Source organism: Corvus brachyrhynchos, unplaced genomic scaffold (genome assembly GCF_000691975.1).
Source record: "Corvus brachyrhynchos isolate BGI_N302 unplaced genomic scaffold, ASM69197v1 scaffold33, whole genome shotgun sequence".
Taxonomy (NCBI): Eukaryota; Metazoa; Chordata; class Aves; order Passeriformes; family Corvidae; genus Corvus; species Corvus brachyrhynchos.
Window position 1 is genome coordinate 934,134 of NW_008237254.1, and position 11,573 is coordinate 945,706.

At 34.8% G+C, this 11,573-nt stretch overlaps 1 protein-coding gene across 9 annotated transcripts in view; it reads left to right on the forward strand.

Moving 5' to 3' along the window:
• PPIP5K2 (diphosphoinositol pentakisphosphate kinase 2) overlaps nt 1-7,716 on the forward strand; it is a 48,052-nt gene extending 40,336 nt beyond the window's left edge. For 6 of the 9 annotated variants that reach the window (XM_017730501.1, XM_008630793.2, XM_017730505.1 and 3 more), the window contains 3 exons: nt 3,390-3,521; nt 5,085-5,213; nt 5,830-7,716. In XM_017730501.1, the coding sequence (XP_017585990.1) occupies nt 3,390-3,521; nt 5,085-5,213; nt 5,830-5,933 (365 nt within the window). In that variant the 3' untranslated portion in view covers nt 5,934-7,716. Of the gene's footprint in view, nt 1-145; nt 289-1,175; nt 3,217-3,389; nt 3,538-5,084; nt 5,214-5,829 lie in introns of those variants that run through there. The other 3 variants (XM_017730503.1, XR_001860707.1, XR_001860708.1) reach the window with 3 other exon arrangements.
• The last annotated feature ends 3,857 nt before the right edge of the window (nt 7,717-11,573 follow it).

The following is an 11,573-nucleotide window of genomic DNA, read 5'->3' on the forward strand; positions in this document are numbered from 1 at the left end:
CCCATTCTAAAATAAATCACTGAATTGACAGCTGGAGTTATCTTCTTGAAGTGATGCTAAATTCCAAAAACTAAAGCAGAAGCTAAATTGCTATATTTTTCATGGGACAAAAATTTATTTTACCTTATACTTCTCTGTTCATCAGATGTGCAAATTACTTAAATATTGCACTAAAAATCACAGCAAGAGAGCTGTGACTTCTTGAGCAGCATTGACCTCTTGAACTTCAAGAGTGAGAGTTAACTGTCTTCAGTTTGCAAAAATTCTCGTTTAACACACAGGACAGAGGTATGTCTTTTTCTTCCTCAGCAAAATATTTTGCACCTCCCTTTCTACATGATTAAATTGGCCCCAGATATATCCTGTTCATGAAAAGTAGACTCACTCTTCAGCACCCATCGGACCTGAATGTAGCTTTTCCAGATTTCTTAACTGCAGTTTTAAAATGTGCATGACGGCTGGCTGAGTTCAGTGATAGTGATACTGAAATCGCAGTGGAAATCATCAGTATTTTCATGTTAGATTAAAAATATATTTGCTTAGAAAGAAAGTTTCAAAAAAAAGTCTCGAGTTTTTGTTTGGCTTTGCTTAGAAGCAGTCTTTTGTTACATTCATTTTAAACCCATAGTGACTTTTTTGCACTGCAGTGCTTCTTGAAAGAAAACTGTAGTAAGGCTGAATTTATACCATTAAGACTGTGGTTGATCTAAAAGGCCAAATCTAGTGTCCTATTTCAAATGGAAAAGTCAGGAGTACATTTTTTTTTATGTTAAGACTCAAACCAAACAAAATTTCCTAAACATACAAGGTCAGAAAGTAAGAACTGCATTTGAGAATCTGTGGTTAATATGATTACTTTCTGTTCCATTTAGTCACTTTTTGTGACTCCGTTCTTTAAAAAAAAGATCTAAATAGCTTTTTTTGATCACACTGGTTGTTCTGATTCATTTAATGCAGCAGTTTTACCACACATCTTCAACAAGACCAATGCATGCAGTACGAGCTCCTGTGAACCCTAAGTATATTGCAGGTTTCCAAGGGTTCTCTACTAACATAACTCCATACTGATGTTGTTTCGTCTGTCCTCTGGACTATCACTTTGATTATCCTTGTCCCTTTCACTCTGTTTTTTTCTTACTTTTATGTTGTTATCCCACCCTCTTAACTCATTTCAGACTACCCCCCCCATCTTTAGTTCAAGGAACATGGTGAAACAAGTATCTTCTGAAAATGCTATACCTTATTTTCTGGGCCTCTGCAGAACACCCACACCTCTTTAGGTGCTGGTCCATTTCCTCTGTGGAATTTCTAGGCTCCAGTGGTATGTCTCTACAGCTTTTGAATCTTAAGACAGCAGGGTGGCTTTTTGAGATGCTGCGTTAACCCTTTCATTGTCTTGCCTTTTGATGCTTTAAGAACAAATACAGCCAAAGATCAAAGGCTGTTAGTGTACAGGAAATTGCCTTCTTAAAGGGATACTGTCGGGCTTCTTCATCATAAAATTTCAAATTTATTTCTCATAACATCATACAATACTTATAAGAAAATGTTCAAATGAAACCCTACATGCAGATTTCCAGATTATGGTTTAAGCCATATCCCTTAGACATAAAGATACTACAATGACTTTATGGGATATGATTAGCGGACAGCAGAATTGTCAAAAGTCAACAAAAAATTTGGAGGGGAAATTCCTAAACCAATAAAATTTTATTTCTTCTCTTTTTTTTTTAAAGGGCATGAGTGCATTTTGGAATTCCTTTCTGGTTCTCTATAACATGGACTATAACAATAATAGTTACAAAAAAGTTAACCTGACATTGTCCCACTTCATTAATTGCAAAATCAGAAAAACATTCTCATTCAAGTGATAGTTACTTTTCTGTCAGGGTAAAGAGAAATCTTACGTTTTACTGTAATGCAACGAAAGGGTTTGCGCTTTACATGCATGCATATAGTTATTTAGGGTATTAATATCTATGCCAAGCATCTTAGTGCTTACACTGAAAGTTAGCTACTGACCTTATAGGGGAGTAGAAATTAACAGTATGGTGCTGTTTCTTTTGTATACAAACCCCAAGTTTTCATGAAATGCCACATTTTGTTTATAATCTAAGTGAAGCTGACATAAGTACACTTCAGTTGGTTGAATATTTGTAGCAATGGTCCCTGAAACTTGAGTATGGCCAAGGTGGATCTAAATATAAGTATAGACATTTGGGGGTTGAAATCTTGTTGAATTTCTTCCTTATGCAAAGTACTAATGGGGAGTGAATGGGCAACATTGGATATCACAGGAACATTGTTGCTTATTATTTTATGGAAAAGAACAGTTCACAGTCATAATGCTATCTCGAATGTACCTTGAACTGAAATTCTAAACATTATCTCATTCACTATTGCTTCTTCATGTAATTGTCTTAGCAGAAATTTACAGTATTGAATTGCAAAGTTTTAATGTTACAGCTGTATGTTGAAAACACTAATGGACATATTTTCCTCTTCTGAAATGCAATTGGATGAAAAGCTGTTTATTGAGTTACCACACTTTAGAGGACTGAAAATTATTTTTTAGCCAAGATGTTTAAATGCTTTTTAGTCTGTTAGTAATATGAATAAGCATGGTTAGTGTATGATCAATACTGACATAGAAAAGCATAGTCCAAAAAATTCTTAGATTTTTGGGTTGCTTTACTTACTTGTTCTAATATATGAAATTTCTAGTCTTTTAATACTGTTTTTAAATGCACAAAGGTAGGTGTATATCTGTCTCAGAAAGTAAAACCATGTAGCCTCAAGGTATAAAAATGCTAACAGTGGTTTTCCTTTGATATTAAAGGCAACAGTTTGTTTTCACAGAATACTGAAGATGATAGAACATGAATTCTGCAAATTTATTTCTTGGAAGATACAGCATTTTTAGCTCTTTTCTGCTAACAAAATAGCTATCCTACTTTCTTGCATGAATGAATTATCTATCTAGTCTTGTGCCAGGTATGAGAATGAGTAGGAAAAATTCTGCCTTTTCCTGACTTTTTTTTTTTTTTTTTTTAAGTTATCTGCTAAGTTTGTCCTAAAGGGAAATTATCTTTTCATGAACTGATTTGGGAGTAGAGCACAGTTCTAATGTTTGAATAATTTATGTGTACCCATGTACTTCATGTGTACACGGGATTTGTATCCCATGGTATGTTACACAGTATCTTTAGCTTAGTATATGCTGGAAATTGGCTCACCTTGTTCGGACTCCTGTAATACTTAATTTCCATGATTTCAAGAGTCCTATGCCTGCACATGCTAATGTGCACTTTTTATCATGCATTAATGCAGTACCTTAAATCCTGTCTTATGTTTGGAAATCTCTTTTTTTTATTATTTTTTTCATTTAGGTTTTGAACTGTATTCCATGGTGCCTTCTATCTGCCCTTTGGAAACTCTACACAATTCCTTGTCTCTGAAGCAGGTGGATGAATTTCTTGCTTCTGTTGCTGCTCCATCAAGGGAAAATCTACAGGAGACATGTACTGGTTTTAGTTTGTAATTATGCTAATTTTAAATTCTTAACTATTGTCTAGTTAATCCTTGCAGTGTTTTGCAGTTAACAAGTAAACTGGGAATACTGCTTTTGAAGAAAATGAAAATGTACATAAACCATAATTTTACATTTTGCACTATCATTTTGTGGGTATGGACACTTAAAATTCATTGAAGTAATGTCTCTCTTGGCTGAGGTAGTAAATTAAGGATTTAATGAAATCATAGTCAGTTTATTGCCTTTATTATTACATTGACTTCTCTGTACTGTCCGCACTGTCAGCTGAATCACAGGTAATGCTTTTCAGGGAGCATGCAGTATTCCCAGCTTTATACTGTATTGTTGTACTGGCAGTAACTTCAGCAGAATAGTATTGCATTTACATGTAAAACTTCATTATTTCCTGTTTCTTTCAATATTACTTGGGGTTTCACCTGTAGACTGCTTTTCTTATCTTTTTAGCAGTTTCTGCTGCATGTTTAGGTGATTTTGAAAAGAAATACAGCTAAGTTCCATCCATGTGCATGTGTCTGGGAAAATGATTTCCCATTGTGATTCTACTGCTGTGTCTTTGGAAATGGTTTCAGTTAGGTCAGATTTACCACATATTAAGATGCTTATAATGTGTCAGGTGATTGACAATCATTCTTACTAAGGAAGTGTTTAAAGACTCATGCTTTGATCAGAAAACTTGTACTTGCAAGTACTGATACAACAGTATTCTACCTGTTAGGACTTTTCCCTTTTTTCTGCTGCAGGATTTTTCCATTTTTTTCCCCCTATTATTTTATACAGTTTAGATTTTAATCAGCAGCTTATTTGATAGGGTATGCCTCCTATATTTGAGAAGGAATATAAGCAATTTAAGAAAATTGATGTTACTGAAAAAGAGCTCAGTGAAACTTACAAGTACAGGAAAATTCTCAGCTATTTAAGATGCCTTTTTATACTGGTTAGGAAGTTTGTGTGTCTTCAAAATCCGTTCAGAATTGAGAGTATATAGGATGAAGAAATACTGAAAACCAAAATGTCATACTTCTAGAGTACAGTTGTCACCTCTCTACCAAGGAGTGGTTGGAAAATAGACCTGATACAGTTAAAGTTGTAGATGTTTAGCTCTCCTGCTTTCCTGTACTATTTGGAGGTTGTCTAGAGATTAATGCATTGTGTGCACTTTTCATAGACGTGTTGGACTCAAGGCCGATTCAGGTGCAATCTCCTATAACATATGCAATCTCACATAACCTGTGAGAAATAGCACTAATGCTTTTGCCAATCTTCTGGCAAAGCACCTGTTACTGAAATTCTCTCGTAACAGCATGAACTTATTATGTTGCTTTCTGAGGTAAAAAAGAGATTTTTAGAATTGTCTTTCATGTTGTGAAGTTTCGACACTAGAGTTGAAAATCAGTAGGTGAGCAGCCAGTTGTATGAATGTGGTATCTATTTTGCTGGATGGATACACAGTCCTGTGGTTACAGTTTTTGACATCCGGCTCTGGTGAGAATATTTTTATTAATAATGATTCTTTTTTTCACCACCATTTCAGCTTCTCCAACTTACCTGATGCCCCTTTCAGGAAGAAAAATTTCTTTAAATACATTTACCCCTGCAAAAATTCAACCAACTCCACTTGAAACTTTGCCTGAAAGGCTAGCTGTAGAGAAACTAACATTATGTAAGTAATTCTGTCAAAGGCAAAATGACTAACTTGATTATTTCCAACAGCATAATTCTTCTTACATATTACATGACTTCATAGGGCAGCTATTAACATTCCACACATAAGTGGAATAATTTTGTGGGTCAGTGAGAACTCAATAGCATTGCACAAATACCTTTAGCAGTAAAACTGTGTTAATAGTTACTTTTTCTTATCCTCTGAATTGTTCCATTTTCTGTGGCCTGAAGTTCATGAGCTTTTGCTTTGAAGTATGACAGCTATCTCCAAGTAAGACAAAGTAAATTCACTTATTTAAGTGACAGAATTGCTAAGATGTTTTCTGAACACCTAATGTAGAGCTCTGTGACCCTGTTCAGACTAAAGCTGCCAATAACAAGATGATGCATTCAATCATTAGAATATTCAGTCTGAACTGCTGGCTAGCTACACTGTCTGCTTTTGGATGGTTGTACTGTTTAGAGACCAAATTTCACTTGGATTTCAGATTTCATTAGATAGTGTAGCTTATTTGTTTCTGTCCTAGGTAACATGCATTTTTCTTGCCTTTGGTGCTTTTTAGCATGGATATTAAGTGTAAAACCTAGTACTTCTTTTCTCTCTATTTGTACAGCTACCCTTGGATCTCCTGTTAATGTATCTAATATTAAACCACCTCTTGAAGAGGCCTCACAAGATGCAGAACTTCGTGGTGAAACTCTTTCTGAGGAGAAATGATCAGACAAAACTGGAAACAACTTCCTAAACAGTTCTTTGGTGTGAATTCAAGCAAATTACTGAGCTTTCAAAAGCCATTCATGTCTGCAATTCATAGTGCACTTAAGAATCTTTAGTTTATACATGGTTAACCAGTGTGCACAGTATTTAGGTCAAGTGTCTTTTCTCATTTCCTAAAACATTTCAGGAAATATACTACTTATCAGTTTGATGAACTGCACAGCTTTTAATGGAAAAGCTGCACATGAACTTTTTCTGTGTCTTCAAATATCTACTGTAAACCTGTACAAAAAGAAAATGGTATGTGTTACAGTGGCTCTGTTGATGTCACTGTTACGAAGGCATTGTCTGTTGTCATCACAAACTTCTATTTTCAGGAATTTATAATCTTCCTGTGAATTTCTTCTGTGTGCTGAACCATAACACTTGTCTTGACTTGTTTTTAATTTAACTACATTTCCAAAGAGATCTCTTTTCCTTGGTTTGGAGATAAGCAGATGTTTTCTGCATTTTAATTATTTTATATCATATATGCTGCAATAATTAGGCATGATGGAGTGATTTCATGTATCAGCACTTTTGACTACTCTTTTTTTTTTCTGTGTTTACATCAGACCTGTAACATTCAACTCTACCTTCTCTTTTATTGTTTGGTATACATGTTTGTATACGGGTACCTGTATATCATCCAGCAGATAAAACTGTCTTTTATATGTTTTTATCAAAACCTTCTTACGTTTACTAAAAAAGACAGTTTTATTTTCTTTGCCATATGTTTCTACAATAAGGTGATATTAAAAAGCACGTTTTGTAGAAGGAGAAATGGTTACAGCTGGTCTGCTAGTAGGTTTAGTCTAAAAATTGTAAATATTCCATCTATGCTTTATTATCATCCTTTCAGCAAAGAGAGAGACTGTGGACCACCAGAACTCAGTGCATACTGTTGCAAAATACTCAGGATTCGTCATGGCCTGGGAATTTTCATACCTCCCTCCTTCCAGTCTAGGTGGTTGACAGCAGCTCTCAAAAAAACAAACAAAAAAAAACAAACAAACAAAAAAACCAACCAAAAAAACAAACAAACAACAAAAAAAGGCAAAAAACTCCCAAAATAAAAACAAACAAAAAAACACAAAAAAAAAAAAGGAAAAAAACATTTTATAAGAGATGTAAGAAGCATTTGTAAATTGGTGGAACATGGAGTTATGGGGTTATTTAGAATAATCATCCAGTCTAAGCAATTATTTTAATTTTCTTCTGTAGCATGAAAAATTACTGGGTTATAAGTATCCCAGATGTATGAAAATATAGACCACTTCTTCAAATGTCTGAGTAGTAAGAATGGACTTCATAAGTGCAAGTTAGGTAATTCCTTTCATGTTTAAGCTGCAGAAGACATAGCTTACAAGTAAGATGTTTAGGTAGGGCTCTTACTCATCTCCAGAGCCAGTGCAACTATAGTTACATTCACTTTGCCACAGGGTCTTTTTTCAGTGTTTACCATATATGAAATGGCTTCAGCAGACTATTTCTAACAATGCTGGTTAAATACCAAAATCTGAAGGGTTTCACAGCTATATACTTCAAGGATTTCATTTCCTGTAGTGTAATTGTGTTACTGATAATGTTGGTCTTGCATACAACTGAATGTACGCTTGTTTACCGTTTAAAAAAAAAAAAAAAACCAACTGTAGAAATTTAAGTATATTTATCATTCCAGTCAACCAAAGCTGTGGCATAACTTTTTTTATGTGCTCCTAAATAAAATCAAGGTCACTGGCAACTTCTCTCTATTGTGTTTTCTTTTAAAAGCACTGTGAAGTGTAGTGAGTAGTTGATGAAGTAATCTCAATGGAAAACAATTTACATATCAGCCATTAATTTACAAATAAGCCAGAATTTCTCTTGCTGTTAAGGATGTGGCATAAAAGAAATGACAATATCACTTTATACTGAAGTCACTCCTCAAAAAGATAAGTGGCAGTCACTCTCCTCAGTGCTTTGTTGTGTTCCAGAATGGTAATGTCAAATACAGAACCACCGTGAGTGCTCTTCTACTTCCTGTCGAGACTTGACAATAGGACACAACATGGACTGCACAGTTTTGAACCTATTTTTAATTCAGTTTCTTTATGCAATAGCACTGTCTCTCACAAACTTTTTGAACTGTACATCCTATTCCAACCAGATTTGACAGAGGTCAGAGAACATGGTTACAGAAAATCAGTGGTCAAATATGAGTGTAACTCCCAAAATACTATCACCCTGCAATGTAGTTTAAGTAATTATTTAGCTTAGCGTTTCTTCAAAAATGAAGCATCATTACAAAACAGACCAAACCAAAAAAATGTGTGTGAAAACTCCTAAAATTAATTTAAATACTGTTTTATTTTGTTTGATTCTTTATTTTAATAAATAAATTTCAGTTATGTAATTATCCAAGCACATAGAAGTTGTTAAGGGAAAGCAGATGTGCTTCCACAGTTCAGTTTTGTAGAAAACCATATAATCAAGCCTAGGGACATATGCATACAAGAAATAATTATACATATTATTATATAATAGTATATCAAAAATAATGATCATACATTGAACAATATCAGCAGAAACAGTTCAAAGGATGATGGCAGAAGAGATGTAACAAAGATTTTTAAAACACATTTCAGTGCAATAGACAAGTGGCAGAATGTATGGATTTAAGACTACTTTCTGTCATCTAACATAGATGGAAGCATAATATTCCTTTATATTTCCTGTATTTTTTCTTTATCAGTTTACAGCAATTTTATTTTTGACAGACTCATGAGTAACTTTATAAAGAAAAAATAGCAAAAACTTTGCAAAAAGTCAAGTCTACAAGAAGCAGTGTAAGAAAAGAAGTGTACTTTCTATTAGTAGTTCATGTTTCTTTTATTTTTCTTTCTAAATAATCGTTTTCATTTTGCATGCTTTTGTGAGGAGGACAAATTTCATTGAGTATTTTTACATACTAATTTTTTGATTCCCTCACTTAGCCTTAAAAACAACCATCTTGTGCTCTGAAATACAGAACTGGTGTAACACCAAAGCAGTCCAGAGTATTACTGTGGAAAACAGATGTTGAATAAAAAACCAGGCTAAATATTTTATGTATAAAGAGAATGTGTGAGTGTGTGAATGGCATCAAATGTGGGCCTAGGAGGAGGAGAATGTACTAAATACAGAGAACATCCATATCATAAAAGGTAGAAGCTAGTGTAAAAAAGACCTTACAGGAAGCTTAAATTCTACCTTGATAGAAAAACAGTTCTAAAGTGAACTTGCTTAAAAAAAAAAAAAAAATAGACTGGATTAAAAAGTTGTCACTGTGCCACACAATGTATGAATGCAGTATATAGAAATAGACTTCTAATCCAGAGTTCAAAAAATTAGAATTTACAGATCTCCATCCTGTTCAGTCAAAGAGAGAAAAGTCACTGATGAGGGAAGACAATGTAATTGGGTGACATGCTTCTTTGGTCTGGGTACACCTGTTTTACTAAATATCCTATTTCATCTCTCCAGAAGAAGGAATAACTGCTCCTTTATTTAATAAGATTATTTGTTGCATACAAATAATACTAACACAAGTACTAAAACGTGAATCTTTTAAAATCTGAGTATAAGTCCGTTCAGACTTCCTGTCTTACTTGTCTTCAGACTCTTGATAGCTTCTTCATTTCCCTTTTGGATGACGGCTCGGAATATATTTAGACTTTAAAAATTACATGTAAAGCTTCCATAAATTATTTTAAAAGGCTACTCTGGAAAGTATTTTGGACTTTATGAATTTATACTAAGAGACTCTAGACATTTTTAAAGAGCAGTTGCACAGAACATGTGAAGTTGCAAATACTGAAAAGTAGAAAGGAAAACAAAGGAAAAAACCCAAAAGAATTCAAAAGACTGAAATGACATTGTATTTGAAATAGAAAAAGCAAAAACCTGGAGATTCTTGCCTTTTTTTGCTTCAGTATTATTTATGAGTAAGTAAATACAGGCTAAAACTGTGTGCAGCTCTGGCCCGCAAAAATTAAGAATGATGCCAAGGCACCTGAAGACATCCAGAGGAAGACAACCAAGCAGGCAGAAGGGCTGGGAGGTCTGTTCTGCAAGGAGTGGTGGGGTTTGATTAGTTTAGAGAGAAGGAGGCTGAGGGGCAACATCATTGCTCTGTTCTGCTCTCAGAGGAGGGGAAGTGGTGCTGAGCTATTCTCCCTGCAATTCAGCAACAGGGTGTGTGGGAATGGTTCAAAGCTGCATCAGGGGAGGTTCTGACTGGACATTAGGAAGCTTTTTTTTTTTCTGAGAGGGTGGTCAAACCCTGGCACAGGCTTTCTAGAGAGGTGGTTGATACCCTGAGCCTGTCGGTGCCTTAAAAACAGGCATCTGGATAAAGTCCTTCATAACGGGCTTTAAATTTGGGCAGCCCTGAAATGGTCAAGCAGTTAAACTACGGTGATCATTGTAGGTCCCTTCCAATTGAACTATTCTATTCTATTCTATTCTATTCTATTCTTAATTGCCATACATTTTAGCCTCAACATAGGCTATGCATTCAACCCAAAAGCAGTTAGGTTAAACAAGGATCATAGGAACACACAGTAACTCAGGATGGAAAGGGCCTCAGGAGGACTGTTATCCAATGTCTTGCTCAAATCAGGGTCATTTGTGAGACCAGACTAGGTCACTTAATCTGCCTTGGGCTTGAGAGCCTTGAAGGATGGAGACTGCACCAACTCTGTGAGCAACCAGGTCCAGGCATAGACGTCCTCATCACTTCTCTTGCTCCTAAACAATGTACAGTTTTGACTTTGATAAACTTCCTTTGGTTCAGTTAACAGACCTACAGCAACACTGGCAAGTATTTTCTTCGCCTCTTCCTATACACGTGCACACTAAGTGCAGATTTTATTAAAGACTAGTCCAAAACTTCACTTCCTTTTCCCAGTAACTTTTAGATCTCATGGTGTAGGACAGTGTCTTACTATGTTAAATCATTTTGTTCATTGCTTTCAGCTGCTCTGAATCAGAGCTGGTACTAACTGAAGATCTGCAAAATGCAGAAAGCTCTAAACCCACCACTTTTTTCATATTTCTTGCGTTTGTGTCCATCGGACAAAATTCAGCCTTGCTTAAACAGCCATTATTCCAGCTGAAATCAGAGTAATTAGGCAAAAAAGTGAATTTGGCCCAATAAGTAAATCAAGGGATGCTTTTCACACTTACTAAAATTATTTTTTAACTTGTTATATAAAAAAAATTAAGATGGGATTTTATTAAATGATGTTCTTAAGAAATTTTCTTTAGATTTTAAGTAGATTTTCACTGTAATGTTTTTAACTTAGCCAAATAGTCCTTTAAGATATGACTAAATGACTTTTGAGTTTGGATGGCAAAAGTTGCAAGTTATATGGCGATAGGTAATACTTCTTTCTTTGTCTCTTAATATAAAAATATTCCTTTTTTTTTTCTCCAGTATACTGTTATTCTGCCACATCAGCCATACCCTCAGAGCTGCTTTTCTCTTCCCTGCCCCTTCTCAAATTAGTACCTTGTTTTTTATCCTGAATGTGTCTATGGATTTCCAGCAAAAATCAGATTTTCAAAGTAATGGCTACA